The 19,155-nt window shown below is 37.4% G+C and overlaps 1 protein-coding gene across 5 annotated transcripts in view; it reads left to right on the forward strand.

The window, feature by feature from the left end:
• The window catches only part of LOC149321282 (receptor-type tyrosine-protein phosphatase gamma), a 742,038-nt gene extending 723,127 nt beyond the window's left edge, over nucleotides 1-18,911 (forward strand). For all 5 annotated transcript variants that reach the window (XM_089518763.1, XM_089518770.1, XM_089518749.1 and 2 more), the window contains 5 exons: nucleotides 202-330; nucleotides 3,977-4,123; nucleotides 8,738-8,880; nucleotides 11,003-11,138; nucleotides 11,946-18,911. In XM_089518763.1, the coding sequence (XP_089374889.1) occupies nucleotides 202-330; nucleotides 3,977-4,123; nucleotides 8,738-8,880; nucleotides 11,003-11,138; nucleotides 11,946-12,092 (702 nt within the window). In that variant the 3' untranslated portion in view covers nucleotides 12,093-18,911. The remainder of the gene's footprint in view (nucleotides 1-201; nucleotides 331-3,976; nucleotides 4,124-8,737; nucleotides 8,881-11,002; nucleotides 11,139-11,945) is intronic.
• The last annotated feature ends 244 nt before the right edge of the window (nucleotides 18,912-19,155 follow it).

A 19,155-nucleotide genomic window follows, 5' to 3' on the forward strand; every position in this document is an offset into this window, starting at 1 on the left:
TTCAGTTAAATGGTATATGTTTGTGGAGCATTTTTTTTTTTTACATGTTATCTATTATTTTTGTTAGAGTAAATTAACCCAGCAAGGAGCTTTAAACATTCAGCAATCTAATAACTAGTTTTGTCTGTTTTTATCCATGAAGTGTAATGTTCTCAAAATACTCTATCCACTGAATACAAATTGTGATCTCTGCTTTCAAAGGGCTACTACCGGAGCAACGAGTTCATCATAACACAGCATCCCCTGCCACACACAACTAAAGATTTCTGGAGAATGATCTGGGATCACAATGCACAGATCATTGTCATGCTTCCAGACAACCAGAGCTTAGTAAGTTCTTTAATTCCACACGCTGTATATTAATGATGTAGCACAGCAGGGAGCAAGAACTGGGGCGTGTAGCTACATTTCCTGGCTGTGTTTCAAAGGAAAGTGTAGTTGATGTCTCAGTTAAGAACTCCATAATCTACAAATGACCAAAGAAGTTTGGGAGAGAGTGAGAGGAGCTGCAGGAGGGAGCAAACCTGCCAAATCTTCCACAAGCATCACTACAGAAATGTCCTAGTTTTGTGCAAAGGCAAAATTAATCCACTGAGAGGTTTTTTTCTAGATAAAAGGGAAACTGTAAATGTCTTTACTATTTACCAGCTGCCAATCAGAACCTTTCAAATGACAATTCATAAAAAAGTTTAAAAAGTGTTAAAGAAAAATATCCCACTGAGACCAGAACTTTTCTTTTCTTTTCTTTTCTTTTCTTTTCTTTCTTTCTTTCTTTTCTTTTCTTTCTTTTTTCTTTTTCTTTCTTTCTTTCTTTTTTTTTTTTGCTAAATATAACAGATAGCAGATAATCTTGTACAGGATGAAATAAGTATATGACTCAATATGATAACTGCTGTTCATATGATTTATGCAAAACATTGGAAATCAAATACAGTACTATCAATAGATGAGTGGATTATAATATTGAATGATGCCATACTGGATAATTTGTCAATGTACCAAAATAAAAGAGCAACTCAACAATATGTAGATAAATGGGAGGCAGTGTCAAAATTGTGGAAAAACAAGATAACATGACAAAAGATAAAAAGATGAAAAGATAGATTTTGTATTATTTTAATTTAGAAAATTAAATAAAAGAAAGTATATGAGGGGGAAGACTTAAGAAACTTACTAATATTACAAAAATAATATAATATAAGTTAATATATAATACGATAAGGAATGTATAGTACAATATGAATTTTGTAATGAAGAAATGCATTTGTCAATTTCATTTTCTGTATTTTCATCCCTGTATTGAATTAAATTTTAAAAAATTAAATGGAAAAAAGAACCTCTCAAATGACATTGGGAGACAATATCTGGCTGCCCATATTATCCTAAACAACCGAATATGTAAATTTTGGATTTCTTCTGTAGTACATCTCTATAAACAGGTACTGGACAAAACATAGGAACATAATAAAAGCCATGCTGGAACAGACCAGAGGCCTATTTTCTTTAGTATTATTTTCAGTGGGTAAAAGGTTGGCGATGAGAAACAGGGAATGAGTGCAAGAATAGCCTCCCAGTAATGCTCCTTACCAACTGGTATACAGAAGCATGTTGCCCCTGGTAATGGAGAGAAGAGGACTAAGCATGGTGTAATCGTTTGGGTGTTGAACTAGGACACAGGGTTCGAATTCCAACTGGGCTATGGAAACCCTCTGGGTGACCTTGAAGCAGATAATACTCTTTCAGCCCCAGAGAATGCCAAGCCCCCTCTGAAGAAACCTGCCAAGAAAGCCCTATGATAATTTGCCTTAAGGTCGCCATAAGTTTGAAATGACTTGAAGGCATACAGCAACAGTGGAGGGCAAGGAGAATGACAATTAACCAGCAACCAGTGATCTCCCATGAATTTGTCCAATTCCCTCTTAAAATCAGCCAGATTGGTGGGCATTACTATTCCTTGAGGTTATTCCAGTTTATCCATGCCCTGTGTGAATTAGTAGTTCCTCTTTGCTTCTCTGAATCTGCCACCATTCCACTTTAGTGGGTGATCCCCTTGAGTTCTAAGATTGTGAGACCAGGAGACCATCCAATTTCTCATGCAGTGTTTGTTCCCATACTGCTCTCCTGCAGAGCATATTGTTATTTCTATAAAATAACTGCAAATGCCCAATAATGTCATCATATTGACATCATTTGAATTGATTGTTTTGTTTTTCAAAGGCAGATACATATAATGTGGTGTCTGGCATTTACTGATTTATTCCCGTTTCCCTAGTCCAAGGGGCAGAGAAATGCCAAGGATCATCTGCATATTTTTTCAGAATGTCTAGTAGGTTTGTGGGTCATGACAGAAATGTAGTAGAAGCTGGAATCTTCTTATTCCTCTCACAATGATACTTCTTGGCTTATCTTCTATGCATTTTCTATGTCCTATTTGAGCAAGAGAAGTCCTAATCCACCAGCAGCCTGGCCCAGCCTTCTTTCTCTTCAAGTATGAGCCACTCACAGGCTGCAATTCAGCATGGCTCACTGAAGCATAGTACTTCCACAAGAGGACCTACAGTAGGATGAGCCATATAGCACCCCCTTACTGTACAGCCTCTGAAGCCCCCACTCTGTGGGAACAGACAGGATCAAAGAAGCACCTGGCTGTGTTCCTTTAGACATGCATGAAATGCCTGAGATCCATCCAAGTCCTCTGATGGTTTCGGTGTTGATGTAATTTTATGTCTGGTTACAATGACATAGCCAGACACTTCTCTGATCCTACCCCATGCCACAAGGTACGGAATGGCTGTGCAGGGAGGAAGGGGCTTCAGAGACTATGCAGTTAGTCTGTAGGTAGGAGCTTTAAGCACTGTGGAGGGAAGAGAGCAACACCAATTTTCACAATGTCCCCCCTCAAAAAAAAAAAAAAAAAAAAGAGTTAAGCAGACAAGAACAACTTACATGTGTTTATGTCCCTAACAGGATGCCAGCCATCTCATGTCGCAATTGTTTCCTAAGAATTTCATAACTTCTAGTTCATAGGTTCTGTTCTAGTCTGGATCCTGACAGGTACCTGAGCAAGGTCAGGCTTTCCCAAATCAGAGTCCAGTCTGGATCCCAGCAGCTGAGCGAGATTGTGCTGGCCTTTGTAGGTTTCTTTATTGGTATAATTTTACATGAGTCAGCATGGCATAGTAGTTTGAGTATTGGACTACGATTATGGAGATGAGGGTTTGAATCCCCACTCCACCATGGAAACCCACTGGGTGACCTTGGGAAGGTCACACTCTTTCAGCCTCAGAGGAGGGCAAAAGTAAATCCCCTCTGAACAAATCTTGCCAAGAAAACCCCATGATAGGGTTACCTTAGAGTAACTTTAGGGACGCCATAAGTCAGACTTGATGAAGGCACACAACAACAAATAATTTTAATATCAGACTCAGGTCCTCTGGATCACAGTCAGGAAAATTGCTACATTTAAAAAACGACTTTGATTTTATAAACTGAATATTTAACAATTTTAATATGCCTCTTTAATTCAAATTTATTTTATTAAATTTATAATTTAGTGTGTGTGTGTGTGTGTGTAAAATAACTTTTACAGATTTGTGGTGTTGAAAAAAGCTGGAAAAAATGCAACATCTATAAATAACTAGTTAATATCCAATATTCATTATGACTTTATGCACATGCTTGTTCTAAATCATAAGACATCATACATACAACATGATTATATTTCTGCGCTAGCTATGCCCATGTAAATATATTTGTATAAATGTTCTAAAATGTGCATTTCCCTATTCAGTATCAAATTTGCTCTGTTAGAAATTTCAGATTATTTCTGCAATAGCCATATTGTTGGCAGAAATATTTTGTAGTAAATCAGTTTTTGAGCCTGGGTATTAAAGCAAGTTGGAATTTTTTCCCATGTGAAAAGGTAAAGAATTATGATGAAAAACGCATGTCTTCTCTGTGATTCATTTATCTTCAGGCAGAGGATGAGTTTGTGTACTGGCCGAGTCGGGAAGAATCCATGAATTGCGAGGCATTTACTGTGACCCTTATCAGCAAAGACAGGCTGTGCCTCTCTAATGAGGAGCAGATCATCATCCATGACTTTATCCTTGAGGCTACTCAGGTATATAAAACATTCTCCAGAGATGAACCTGCATCTGTGACATTCAAAGCGCTGCTGTCAATGAACACTTGAAAAGAATAGTTTTCAGGGGATTGGTTTTATGTCTCCATTTGGTCAAGATGGACTTGTTATCAGCTACACTCTTTCTTTCTCATCAAATTCAGGTGGTTTTTTTTTAATTTTCATTTTGCTCTTTCCATAGAAGACAATAACTTTTCAGTTTTGATCTGATCCAAAGGTGAAGTTGCTTCTAGAGCAGGGGCTGATATTTCTCCCTTTTGCAAAGGGAGTTTCTACCTTTAGAAACCAAGGGAAAATCTATACCAGCAGTTCCCTGGATGTGTCTCAGGAGCTGCACATGAGCCCAGTGCAGAGGGCTTTACATCCACATTTTGTTGCTGTTGTTATCATTTATTTAGTGTCCTCAGTGTACGGCGTTTTACAGGTAAAACAACCAAAAACAGTAGGACAATCTAAAATACAGGCTGAGCATCCTGAGTCATACTTGGGACCAGAAGTATTTCAGAAGTATGCTTGGGCTAAAAGTATTCCAGATTCTTTTTGGGTTTTTGAATACAAGTAGTGTAGCAAATACTGTATTTGCAAGGATCTGTGAAATGGCAGAAATCCAAGCATAGTGCTTGCTACAAATCCATGCTTCCTGCTATTTCTCAGATCCTTCCATCTCTCTCCAACTGCATCTCTCATCTCATCTCCTCACATCTCTCTCCACCTTCATTGAAAAAGAAAATGCAGCACAGATCTCCAAGGAGCCCAGTAAACTCCTGCTTCTGCATTGTGAATGAATGAGCAGGTGCACCCGAGCCACTTTGAAGCATCATGTCAGCACTCAAAAAGTTTCTGATTTTAGGGCATTTTGGATTGCAGATTTTTAGATAAAGGATATTCAACCTGTATATGTGTATACACAGAGAGAGAGGAAGAAAGGAAGGAAGGAGGGAGGGAAGGAAGGAAGGAAGGAAGGAAGGAAGGAAGGAAGGAATAATAAAATATAAAACTATACAATACAGTTGTAGGACAATTTAGCTGTCTCCAAATATAAAACGTACAATATAATATAAAGCAGACTGACAAACTGCAAAATAATATGATCAAAATATACAAGATTATAAAATATTATTAAACTAAAATTTCAAAAGCTTTGGAAAGCAAGAAAGTTTTTAATCTGCATTTAGAAATAACAAGGGAGCATCCCACAAAGGTTAAAAGAGGAAATTCCAAGAGTATGGAGCCACGAGTGAAAAAGGATTGAGCCCAGCCAAAGAAGAGGAAACCCTTGGTTGGGTGAGAAGGCAATAGAGGTCTTAGAATGCAGATCTCAAGCAGGCTGGTAAAAAGAAATAAGGGCTGAAAGATAGGAGGAGCTAGGTTGTATAGGGCTTTGAACTTTAAAACAAGGAACTTGTACTAAATCCTAGAAGAAATGGTTAATCAATGAAGAGATAGTAAAAGTGAGGCAACATGATCAAAATGATGGGCCAAAATGATAATCTTAGCAGAAGAAATGTTGACTGGAAACCAGAGCACTAAAGTGAGGTAGTAGATGACCAACCAAAAGAAGATTACAATAACCAAAGTGGGAAATGCGCAAGATATGAACTAAGATCTTAGCTGAAGAAGGAGAAAGGGTCTGATTTTGGCAAAGTTATAAAGAAAAATGTGTCATGACTTTGCTACAGCCTCAGTGTGAAGAACAAAAGACAAAGAGTCAAAAATAAAGCCAAGATTCCATAGTTCTTTCACAGGATAAGTGGGAACATTATGAACAGTGATGGAGAATGTACAGAAGGATTTAGAGGGGAAATAAATAGTTCTGTCTTTGCCATGTTAAGTTTTAGATGACAATGAAATATCCATGCTCAAATAGCTGAAAGACATGCTGAAATATGATGTTCCATGTCAGAAGAGTTCTGGAGTGGAGAAATACAACTGAGTATCATCAGCATAAAAATGATAACACCATATGAACCAAGATTACTTTAAAAATAGTGTATAAAGAGAAAACAACAAAGGACCCAAAACTGAACCCTGTGGAACCCCAACTGAAAGAGGGAAAGAAGACATGACCTCCAGTTAACACATTAAATGACCAACCTGAGAGATAAGATGTGAACTGGCTGAGGACTGAATCAGTAAATCTTTGGTCTTGAAATGAATCCAGAAAAGCTCATGATCAAATGTGTCAAAGACTGCAGACAGATTAAAGAGAATAAGGACTGAATATTGGCCTTTTGACTTGGCTGAAGGTCATCTGTGATTTTCCTAAGAGCTGCCTCTGTAGAGTGTAAACGGCGAATTTCAGATTGAAAAGGATCCATTACAAAAATACAAGAAAGAAAGTTGAGGAAACATACATAAACAGCACATTCCAAAACGTTCAAGAGAAAAGGCAGGGTGGTAATTAGAAACAGGAGATGGCCCTAGTAAAGGCTTCTTAAGAATTGTAGAAACAGTAGGATATTTAAATTAAGGAGGAAATAGACCAATAGAAAGGGATAGATTAATAATATGGAGAAGAGAAGGGAGAGTGGCAGGAACAACATTAATTAAGAAGAGAGAAGGAACAGGATCAAGAGAGCAGGAAGAAGGATTTGAAATTTTAAATATTATGAGTAGTTCATCTAAAAAGATGGGGGAAAGTAGAAGACATAAAAGAAACAGACATTCAATATATTGGTAATGAAGGTTCAGAAGCAGCAAAATCAGAATGGATAATTTCAATTTTAGTATTAAAAATGTAGCAAAATCATCAGCAGAGAATGAAGGCTAGAGAGGTGGAGGGGAGCTTTAAAAGAGAATTAAAGGTAGAAAAGAGACACTGCAAGTACCATTCGTTAGCATGTCACCTTTCTGAAAGAAGATCTACTTATAAGCAGGCATGGTAGCAAGCCGTTTGCCCCTTATTCTCCCTTTTGTTCATCCATCATTCCCATACTGGTGCGCACACTGCAAGTCTAGAGCCTGGAGACTAAACAAAGGTTGTGCCTGTGTTTGAGTAGAACAAGACAAAACATGGGACTGGCTGTAGTACAAACAGCCTCAGCTTTTAAACAAGAAGTATTTATCCAACTGATATACTGTTTATCATGGAAGCAGAAAATTTTGAAAATTCATGTGTATACGGCATATGTGGATATCTGGATAGGTGAAAGGAAGGCTATCTAGGATTGGATTAGTGACACTTTTGCTTCTGTTGTTTAGTTTTTGTTTCAGCTGCAACATAAAAATTGGTCTCAACTCCATCCTCTAGGAGCTTGCATCATCATCGATCCTTTGATAGGTTAACAGTATATTGATCTTTGTCATATTTAAATGTTAAGTCTGGGCATGAGGTGCATTTAACAAAACTGAATTGTTAAAGTGGGTTGAAACTGAATTATTACATCACCCATGGGGTGAGTTCTTCACATTTGGGGAGATTAATTATTCCACTAGCAGCCAGCATTAATCAATTTGCAAGCTGTAAACAGCAGAAGTAGAGTCTCCTCAGTTGATCAATGTACTGCCAAGGATCTCCTTTTCTAACGATATGAAGCCACTGTCAGCAATACATTTTCTTCATGCTAAGGCTGACAGGGCATTCATTGTCTTACCCTATATGAACTAAAGGCATTCGTTTGCATGAAATCAGACTGACATCATTTCATCACCCTGGTGGAACGTAATGCTCTGCCAGCATTCTTCATCCCTCTTTCTTCTCTGGCCCAAAGCACACTGGCACAGCCAGTTGAGTGGCCAGGAGAGAACAAACAGCCACTTGGGCAGCATCCACCTGCAGTTCCAGAGCTGAGAGAAGAGCGGACACCATTCCCCCAGATCTCCAGCATGCTCATGTGTTTTCACTGCAGTCCAGGAGTGTGATGTCTTCTCTCTTCTCCTGAGCTGCTGCCAGATACTGTCTGCTGGCCTCCTCCTCTACTCTAAATGGCCAAGAAGGTGATCTCCAACATGGAAAAAGTCAGTTGTATGATGGAGAAGGTGTAGTTGTAAATGCCTCTTTGCACAATGACCTAAAAGGAGCCCTGGTGGCACAATGGTTAAATGCGAGTACTGCAGCCACAAAGTTATGAGTTCGATCCCAGGGCTCCAAGGTTGATTCAGCCTTCCATCCTTTTGTAGGTTGGTAAAATGAATACCCAGCTTGTTGGGGGCAACTGGCTTACACATTGTAAACCACTTAGAGAGTGCTGAGTTCACTGATAAGTGGTATAGAAATGTAAATGGTAAATGCTATTGCTAAAAAGCATATATGCAGACATAACAAGAGGATATGCCTGCATATGCCACCAACATGATTTTAGTCTGTCCTCTTTCTAAATGTGTGTCCTTCCCTTAGAAGGGAATAGATAGATGTAGTCAATAGATACAGTAGTTCCCTTAATACAGAAATAAGGTGACCTCACTTCCTTATAGAGAGAGGTTCTTCCTTGTATGGGGACAACATATTCATCATCAGTAATAATCAGAGGATGGGTCAACTGTTTCTTTATTATTATTATTTCTGAGGCTATTGCAGGTTTAATATTTGAGAGTTAGAGGGTGCTTTCTAGGCATACCAATAAAAGTTAACACCTGGACTGACTTTCATTTCAGGATGACTACGTGCTGGAAGTACGCCATTTTCAGTGCCCTAAATGGCCAAACCCAGATGCTCCAATAAGCAGTACCTTTGAACTTATCAATGTAATCAAGGAAGAGGCCTTAACAAGAGATGGCCCCACCATTGTTCATGATGAGTATGTTATATCCATCAAATTATATTCATAGACTGCATTAGAAAGAGCACAGTGAATTCCACACTGGATTGTCTACTAGGAGTGTTGCCTACTTGTATAAAGATGTTGCTTTTAAATAATGCATTTATTTTCTATATCTCACAAGATATGATATTCATTATAGGTAGCTGAAACTCCTCTAAGGTCCAAAACACATTGCAGACATAATCCAGTTTGAAACTGCCTTAACTGCCCTGACTCAGTGCTAGGGAATTCTGGGAACCATGGTTTTGTGAGACATTCATCCTTCTCTGTCCGAGAGCTCTAGTGCCACAATAAGATACTATTCCTAGGATTCCCTAGCATTGAACCAGGACAGTTAAGGAGTCTCAGACTGGATTATTTCTGCGGTTTGTTTCAGACGTTAGTGGTGTAGGAAAATTAAACATAATCTTAAACCTGTGTGGGGAGTTTATCACCCTCAAGAGTTTGTTGAACTCTAGTTCTCATCTGTCCCAGCCAATCTGGCCAGGGGTGAGGTTCAAATGTAGTAGTACGTCATTATTTTTCAGACTGAAGATTGCCTATCCCTGATTTTAATCTTATCTCACTGGCACTAATATATATTGTTTGCACCCTAGCAAACATAGCCAGTGCAGAGATTGACTCCAGTTTCCATAACATTAGAGGACCAAATGTTCCTCATGGGGCTTTATAAGATGTTTACAACAATGACAGTGCTGTAAATTGTGTTAACGGCACAAAGGCTAGTTGAACAAATCCCACATTGTACACTGAAGTTTCAGCCATAAGATTGTGGAAATTAAACATCCATAACCTATGGAGTATCGTCTCTTCCTGCCAACAAGGAAATGAGCATTTCCAGTCATAAAATACCTTTTGATGCATAGTTGATAGTGTACCTTCTTTGATGTTCAGTGTGATACACCATGTTTTACCTTCTCTTGTTCCATCCACTAAGGAATCTGATTCTTCCTCTTTCCCTTGCTTACTTATGTATCCAGGATCTTAGATTTGATTACCATATTGATTCAAATCATTGGTCCCTCTATACTAAATGGCAGCAACTTTTCAAGATCTCAGATAGAGGCCTCTCTTAGCTTTTCCACCTGAAATCCTTCAATTTGATATGTTAACCTGGGGAAAGTATGCAGCCTCTCGCTAAGCTGTGGCCCTACCCATTGGTACTGCCTCCTCTGCCCTGATCCCTCAAGGCTTCAGTGTACAAACCACAGTGGGGGTTTTTTTAGAGAAAGATCCTATAGCACCACAGCTATTTTGAATTATTTAAGATATCTTGAAGAAACAGTCAAGATGGCCCAAAGCAGTGATCAACTAGTGGGAGGGCTGTTTCCAAGAATCTTTAATTTATTTTTGTTCCCCTTGCTTATGGGTAATGGGAGTACCATAATAATAATAATAATAATTTGTTTTATTTATATACTGCTATTACAAAGATCATAGTGGTGAACAGCAAGTAAGCTAATTAGCAAGTACACATGCATTATTACTCTACACAGATGGGACTTTCCTTCAATGTTTGTACAAAGGGCTATATGCATATTTACTTCACCACATTTGACTTGCTTAAGCAGAAAGTAAAACACAGGTGCTTTTAGCTATATTTAGCTCTGGATAGTTCTAACGTTTACCTATTTTTGAGTGCTTTTGCTGCTCTTGCAGTATTCAAAATTGCTTTACAAAATTAGGACAGTTATTGATTTGGACATTTCATGAGACCAAAAAAACCCACCCTGTTTCTAACAGTGCTGAGTCATTTCTTTTGTAGATTGCTTTTTGTATTATTTGTTATATTCACTGATTTTTATTTTTATGCCTTAATACATAATATATGTTCCACTTTTAATGTATTCTGAGGAAATGTAGCTGAAAATGAACATTTTTCTTCTGTGCGCTCAGCCTCATCATCACAAATTTTATTCATTAATATAACAGCAAACTAATCCCAAATACAGGTACATCTGTCTGGCAAGGAATATAAAGTGCAAATCCAAGAAAACTAAAGCTGACACAGAAACATAAAAGTTTCATTACGGCTTGACAGGAGATCTCCATGGTTCACCTATGAGTATCTAAATACAGTGGTTCTGTGCATTTGCAGGTATGGAGCAGTGGCAGCTGGAACATTATGTGCCCTTACCACCCTATCCCAGCAGCTGGAGAATGAAAATGCAGTTGATGTTTTCCAGGTGGCAAAGATGATCAATCTGATGAGGCCTGGAGTATTCACAGACATTGTAAGTCTGTAAACTTGTAATATAAAATTGTTCTTTTCAAAATAGTCACTGTGGGAATATGTTCAATTAAAATCAACACATGTGGATTATGTAATTCCAAGTCCCTAAATACATGGATTCAGATTGAGGGAATTAGTGCCACTGAACACAATAGGACTTACTCCTGAGTAAACATGTGTACTGTTTTACAATTGTGTCTCTGCCTTTACCTGAAAATGGCACCAATTTCATTGCCACATTACCTGCAGAACCAAGGGTTTCAGTGCAGCAATAAACATGAATTTAAGTCCTAGGTTTTTTGTACATTTTTGGTGAAAATTAACTCTCTGATTGATCCAGTATGTGTAGTCTAGGATAAAAGGCAGCCATCAAGATAGTACTACCATTACTATCTCTGGGAGCAGTTGGCTACAGTATACTTGATTACATGCTTACAAGTTTAGCAGTAAGGAATTGTTAAAGTTTGTCAAGACTAGTATTCCTCTTGTACAATACGTTTTTCATTTAGATCAGAAATGACTGGAAAAGCGTTAGGTAAATGAGAAGAAAGCAAAGACCACTTTTGTGGAATATGGAATTTCTGCAAAAGAACTTAAAAGATAGGAAGAGACACTATTGCAGTAATTTGTCTGGGTTCCAGGCATAATACAAAACCGACAAAGTTTTTTTAGAGCCTATCAAACTTCAGGAGAGCTACAAGATTAGCAGAATCCTCCTGGACATGACAAGCAATAATAGAAAATGCAAACTTAAGCCCATTTTCTTAAATGCTAGGTAGTTTTAAACTTTGTGGTTTTTCCATTCCAGGAGCAGTACCAATTTCTTTACAAAGCAATGCTAAGCCTGGTCAGCACTAAGGAAAATGGAAATGGCCCCATGGCACTGGACAGAAATGGTGCTGTTATGGCCAACGACGAATCAGATCCTGCAGAAAGCATGGAATCTCTTGTCTAATTGGAATATGGAAAAGGCACTTAATTTGTGGAATTTCTGAAGACTGAGTGTACTTTTTTGAGGCCTTTTTTGCCAGACTCTAGGTTATACAATAACCCAATTACTTTTTTACACTGATAAAAAGTTTTGATATTTATTTTTGCCATTTTATGTCTTAATGGTATCCTACTGAGCATTTGCACCTCTGTTTATTTCACACGGTGAAACGCAATTTTATCTAGTTTGCACTATATGATCAGTGTTAACTGCCTATAAGGTTGTAATACAAAAGCAAGCAAAGAAACCCTGATGACATTCCATGACAACAAACATGCTACTCATTAGTTGAAATGCCATGAAGTTTTGTTAATTACTATGAGCCTTGACTCTTAAGTCTTGAATGCTAGACCAGGATTCTTTTTTTATTTACAACAAAAAGCTGTACCCTTCAACCCCAACCAATATGTACTTGTTTAGTTTTCAGATAACTATGGTAATTGTTATAGGTTTTCTATATTCCAGTAACACGGATGAGTGTTCTTTACTTTTGGGGGGTGAAAATGGTGGGATGATCACTAGCTAGACTGAAGTGCAGTAGCTTCTGGAGACTGAATAACTGCTTTACATTTTCTTGGCTTTCTCATTTACATGGAGACGTATGGATTGTTTTCTATGTAACTCATAAAATTACATTCCCCAAACAGAGGGCAACTCAGATGACTCAGTCTCAGTTAACTTCACTGAGTCCCCAGTTGTTCTTAATAATATTTTTATTTCAATATGGGAAATATTTTGATCATGTTTCCATCATAGACAATTTAATAATAACAGTGCAACAATGTACAATCAAGTCATTTTATTCTGAAAGCATTTAGGTGGCAATATTTCCAGTTACTACACTATTCACAATTTTACACATATATTTCCTTAATTCTTCTGGAACAGGACCTCTGTCTTAACAGTATGTTACATGATGGAGAGTGGAGTTTCTTAATTTCATAGCTGTTAGATGCTGTTTTTATGGGTGTATAATTTTCATACTTTAGTGCTAAAACATACTGATCCATATAACTGGTGAAGCAATCTAATAAAAAAAAACTACCTATAACATTACACTCTTCCTCTTTTTTTTTGGAAACCAAATTTAGCATATATCTCCTGACTTCATAGTCTCATTCCCATATACTACATGTTGTACAGCACTATCCTACAGCACAATCCTATACACATCTACTCAGGTCTAAGTCACACTGAGTCAATGGGCCTTACTCCAGGTATGTGTACAGGATTGCAGCCTTAATCTCTTTCAAATACAAGGAAACTCATTACCACTCATTAGCCAAAAATGTATATCCTTATTTCAGATTATTTTAAGATGCTGTTTTCAGACGCTTCTTTCAAAATTATCTGTGTAACTTAGGTGTTTACATTCTAAGAAGGGGAACAAAATGAATTATAATAAAGCACTTGGTTGCATTGCCAAAGCCATCTGCAGTCACTGTTAAAACAATCACAATAAATGCCCACTAGAGAAAGATTAGAAGAATGGACCTAGCTGTCAGTGAGCAGAACTCAATATAACTAGCAGCACATATTTTAATGGCTAAAATGTATTATGGCTGCCCAAATTAATCCAATATAAGCAGTTAGTGCTCTGAGTTTCACCCTAAATGGCTTTCTTTGAGAAAGATCCCCCCACATATACATATAGGTAGGCCTAGACGACCATTCTCCTTCTAGTGGTCATGTTTTCCTACCCTGTCACTCACACACATACACACACACAAACACAGTTCTGAAATGTTACACACACATTTTTACTACGCCAGTGAGAACCAGGTCACTGTGTGTCTTACTAACTCCATATAATTTTCTCTACAGCCAAATCTACCTTTTGTTTAAAAATTAAGCAATGAAAAAATGGAAGGGATGGTGTTTACTGTGAATAATCATTCTTGGATGACAGGAAGAGCAATCCATGTACTCTTCGGTTATTCTCCACATTGTTAGCTGATGTGGGGGATAACCCAAGAGAACATGGATTGCTTCTCCATACCTTTTATAGAATGTAACATTTTCTAATGACTGAAAAGCATTAACACTTATTTGCATTGACGAGCCCCAAACAGTGGTACAAAAAGGTTCTGGAATATTACATGAGTTGCTATTGTGCAAATATTGGGCATCTTAATCATTACAATGTTGCACTGTACTCTCTGCAAATTTATGAGATACTACATTAGGGTAAAAATATTTATCCAGAATAAAATGTACATACATTTAGGCAATGCTAATATAACTGGCCAGCACTCAGTTGGACAAAGAAAATGGTGGTCTGGCATATGACATCTGTAGAAGATTTTTCCTATTATTTTATGGGTTTCTTCTTAACAGTTCAAGATTGCACCAGAGAGCCACACTTTGTCATGAAACATGAAGTAATCTGGAACAGATTCAAAATTCGGAGTTGTCGCTATTGCCACAGGAGCTGAATTTTGTGCCCTAGTCTCACCTCAATCCTATTTAAATATTGTATTTTCTTAAGCAAATGCATACTTTTTGAAAAAACCTTCTGCCAAATTGTAATGAGGTATGTAAAGAATCAAACAAGCAGGGAAGCTGACCCACAAAGTAACAACTATGTACTTAAAATGATCCACTAAACAGTGGCTTGTAATTATTTGTAACCATATAACCATGCTTCTCTCTCATACATTATGCCCATTTTAAAATTTTGATGAAATTATTAATGCAGCATTCAAGAAACTACAATGCAAAGCCACAGAACGGTCCTACTTCTCTTTTTGGCAAATCCATTAAGAAAGAATTTACTCTGAGATTGAGGTTTATGGGATCCTTTGTGTATACTGGGGAACCATAAACACAGATGCTTTGGTGTCTCCTTCCCCCCATCAATAGATTGCATTAAGATGGTCATAACTCACATTGTCTTTCCAGAAGCTACACTCTGCCCTGAATCTCCCCTTTCAAGCTCTGCCCCCTGTATGGCTTCTGCTATGACTGAGAGGCACACTGTTTGCACTGGCATCAGGGACTGCAGTGCTTCCATTGCTGGCAATGGGCACTGCTTCAGGAAATTACAACTTTTGAGCATGAAATGAATATTGATCACGTCACATCCAAAATTTTGTGACCAGAAATGACTGGCTCAGTATGTTAAAGAGGTATTTTGGTGGGTTGATTTTTCCCCAAGTTTATTTGAATTTGTTGGTAACTTTTCATTTTAAACTTGTTTTGTGGATGGGATACCGCAGAGGAAAATGAATGTGTTTGTGACAAGACTGCCTGGCTACAACTAGCCAATTTCTGAAAATGTATATTAAGTCCTGCACGTGAGAATATGGGAGGAGGAAAGGGAGAAAGAGAATGAGGATTTTAAATTAAAATTAAACTACTGAAGCTAAAGTTAAGCCAGTGCCATTTGAATTGATACTTCTTTTTTTATTAATGTTTATGCAGAACTTAATCCACAAGTATATACAGTTTGCCCTTGGCATACAAGCCCTCGGTGTATGGGGCTTTAAGTTTACACAGGCAGAAAGTGGCAAGGGACAAAATGAGGAGGGAGCACACCGCCATTCAAATCAATGGGACTCCAGCATATGCAAAATTTGCCTTATGCAGGGGTTCCAGAACAGATCCCTTGCATATGGCAAGAGCAGACTGTAGCTTCATTTAATATTCAATAACCCTTCTTTTAATCTGGACACACAGGAAACAGGTTGTATTTTAGTACTGCAGTAAGCAGGGGGGGAAAGGTGGCTAGCAGAGATGCCTTTAGGGAGAAAGGTTTGCTGTTCCAGGTGAAAATCAAGGACGTGTTTCATAGTATATATTCACTGTGACATGAAAAGATTACAGTTCTCAGCTTCAGGTAACAATTCCTAGCTTGCTCTGTGTCAAACCATGCGCCAGTTTAGAGCCAAACAAATATGGGGCCTATCCATTATTTGAATTCAATACACATTTTTTGGTAATGCAGATAGCAGCAGAAGGGGAACCTGAGCAGCCTCCAGAACTTGCTGAGCTGCAAAGGAGGAATTCAACACTTTTTTCTCTCAGCTATTTTCTGAATAAAAATCAAAATAGTTAGCAGTTTTGGAAAAAGCAGTTTTTTCCAAACTACAGCAGAGAGAGCAGGAAAAAGTCTTCTTGCCCAATCCCCCCAACTTCTGTTGTCCATGGGAATCCTATATGACCTCTTATGTTAGTCATCTTTACGTATGCCTAGCTATGTAGCAGAGATGCTAAGAAACCCTTTGACTAATGCAAATGAGTAACAGGACTCCAGCTAGAGCGCTCATTGCACATCAATGTGTGATGCACATAACTGCACAATGCTCACTGTTTGTTATGCATTGCGCACTGATGCTCATCAACCACTGAGGTACATTTTTGTGCACCAATAGGCTTAGGGCAGTTTGCTGGCTCTGCTACATAGCAATGTAACAGCAGCCCTCTACTGGATACCAATGTTACACAACTGCGTGATTCTATGAATCTCACTGTGGGAGAAAGGTGGGATCTAAATCCTAGAAATAAATATAAATAAATAAATAATTCCTACAGAGACAAGTCCACTTATGAAGACATAAAGCCCCGAGAGAACTCCAGCCTACATTTTTACAAATGTGCATTAACTGAATTCACACAGTTAATGCCAGTATAATTTAAACCAATGGGACAAGTTAATAACGACTTCAGTCCTATTAATTTTAAGTGAATTTAAGTTTAACTAACTTTCCTTATGTTGTGGCTTCTGAGTGCTCTAAGATCAACTGCTTAAAAATATGACTTTGCTGTTTATTTGAAAGCACATACACACACATTTATTTCAACATTTTGACTTCTAGTAAACATACTAGATTTCTAAGGAATATTCTCGTATTGCTAATGAGCAGAAGCCCTAAAGTTTTATGAACAAATGAAGAGCCTCAGATTTGTAATGAGATAATATCACTTGTAACTACTTATCCCAGGGTCACCTATCCCAGTATTTATGAAGTTAGATCATCATAAGTACTGAACAGGATGCTGGCAAAAATCTTTTTAAAATATCTCCCACTGTTGGCATTCCAAGTCTTGGTACTGCCTTGGTACTGCAAATACGTTTTAATTTTTTGAGTTTGACCATTAACAGAGAAAAGTTTATCATACATGCATAGTGCAGCAAGAAAACCAAAAATGCTTATCTGGAGGGGAAATCCTTGTTTGAACTTTGAATATAAACAGTGAGACAAAAGTAGAGATTGTATGTGAGAGAGTGTATATACACATACATGCACAGAAGTAAATAAGAAAGCTAGACATTAAAATCCAAGAACAAGTGCAGCTATAACTGGAAAAACAAGATTTGCTTCTTTCACTTTTCTTGAAAATGAAGGAGACTTCTTGGAATACTACCAACATATTGTCCCTTTTTAATTATAGGACGATGATATGCTATGAATACCTTTTTCTTTTGAACTGTTATTGTATTTTAAAGTAGAGTTCTCGATTTTACCAAAGAGACATGATACTAATCCTTAAGAGAAAATAACACAGAAAATAAAGAAAAAAAGACAAGGGAAATTTAGTTGTCTTATGCTACCCTTGTATCCCTCCAGTAAGACCTACTGAGCTCATTGGGAATTATTTTTGATCAGATACATCCAGGATTGTGTTGTTAATGACTCAGCAGTCATGGCCTCAAAATTCATTCTCTTCTGCCACCCACTCCTTTGATAGATGGCTATGTTAAAATGGTGCCGGTGAATCTTATGAAGGAGAAATGCCTCATTGCTTATCCGCTGCATTTTATTTCTTTTCTGTTAGAGAAGTAATTCTCCACTCTGACCTGTCGCTCCTTTGAGCTTTCTTGGTTGCCATTATAAACAATGTATAGTACATTGGCTTTGCTTATTTGTAGAGGGAAGGCATGCAAAACAAAACAGGGAGAGAGAGTACACAAAGAAACCACAATGAAAAGACTTGGCCTCAGACATTGTCTTAGGTGTTTGACTGTTTTTAGTATTTTTGTTAGATATTTGCAAAGGGAAGCCTTTTCTACAGAGGATAATTAATTTCAAGAAAAATGTCTTGAGTTTTAAGAATAAACATGTCTCCAAAAGAGGAGATAGTCAATTTTATAAAATGTCACAACTCTCCAACATTTGGGGTAGTGACCTTTCTTTCTTTTGTTAGGACCTTTGAAACTAGCAAGCAGCCATTGTTTCTAAAGAACTAAGTACCCATCTCTATCCATTCTCTTCGTTTCCTTCATTTTTAAATAGCAAAAATCATTAAAACTGTAAATATTTTGTTGCTTGAATAAGCATCTTCTGGGAACTTTGTATCTATGGTATATAATCATAGAATTTTATATTTTCATATAAAGCTAATTTTTTTCTAGTTTCAACTTCTTCATAGTTTTTTTTTCCCTTTTGTGGTGGATATGTGAATACATACTTTATGTGTATTGAAGTAGTGAAATACCATCACATTCCAAAACAATTTTTTAAAAATTCAACACATATTATTTTCTTTGGGACAGTGATTGTTGATGCTGGATTTTCTTTAAATTCCATTGTCAGTGTGTGCAATAGGAATTAGATTTAACCAGTCACTGAATAAGTTTTGTCTCATTGACCCATTGGGGAAATGTGGTGTTTGGTTTCGGGGAGGGGGGAGTTATTAATTTTTTGATTTGTTTTTCCTTTTTGTAACTTGAAGAATTTCCTTTTTGTTATGTTTAAAAGTATATCAAAACATTCTATTATAGTGTTATTTAATATGTAAATTGTATTGCTATACATAAAATAAAGTATGGTTTTTGATGTATTTACAGTAGTTGGTGTTTTCACTATTTTACATTGAAACAGATTTTTGTCCCCAATCCAGCATGAGAAATCCATGTGTGCCTCTGTGCATGTATCATACAAGCTGGTGCAGACAGAGACACAGACACAACAAGAGCCTATTTTGGCTGGTGCGACAGGATACACATTTTAAAATATTAAAAATGCATCTACAATTTATGACGTGAGAAAATGAGTATTCACCTTTGTATTACAAAGCAGATGGC

Source organism: Sceloporus occidentalis, unplaced genomic scaffold (genome assembly GCF_023333645.1).
Source record: "Sceloporus occidentalis isolate IW3139 unplaced genomic scaffold, rSceOcc1.0.p SCAF_1, whole genome shotgun sequence".
NCBI classification, from domain to species: domain Eukaryota; kingdom Metazoa; phylum Chordata; class Lepidosauria; order Squamata; family Phrynosomatidae; genus Sceloporus; species Sceloporus occidentalis.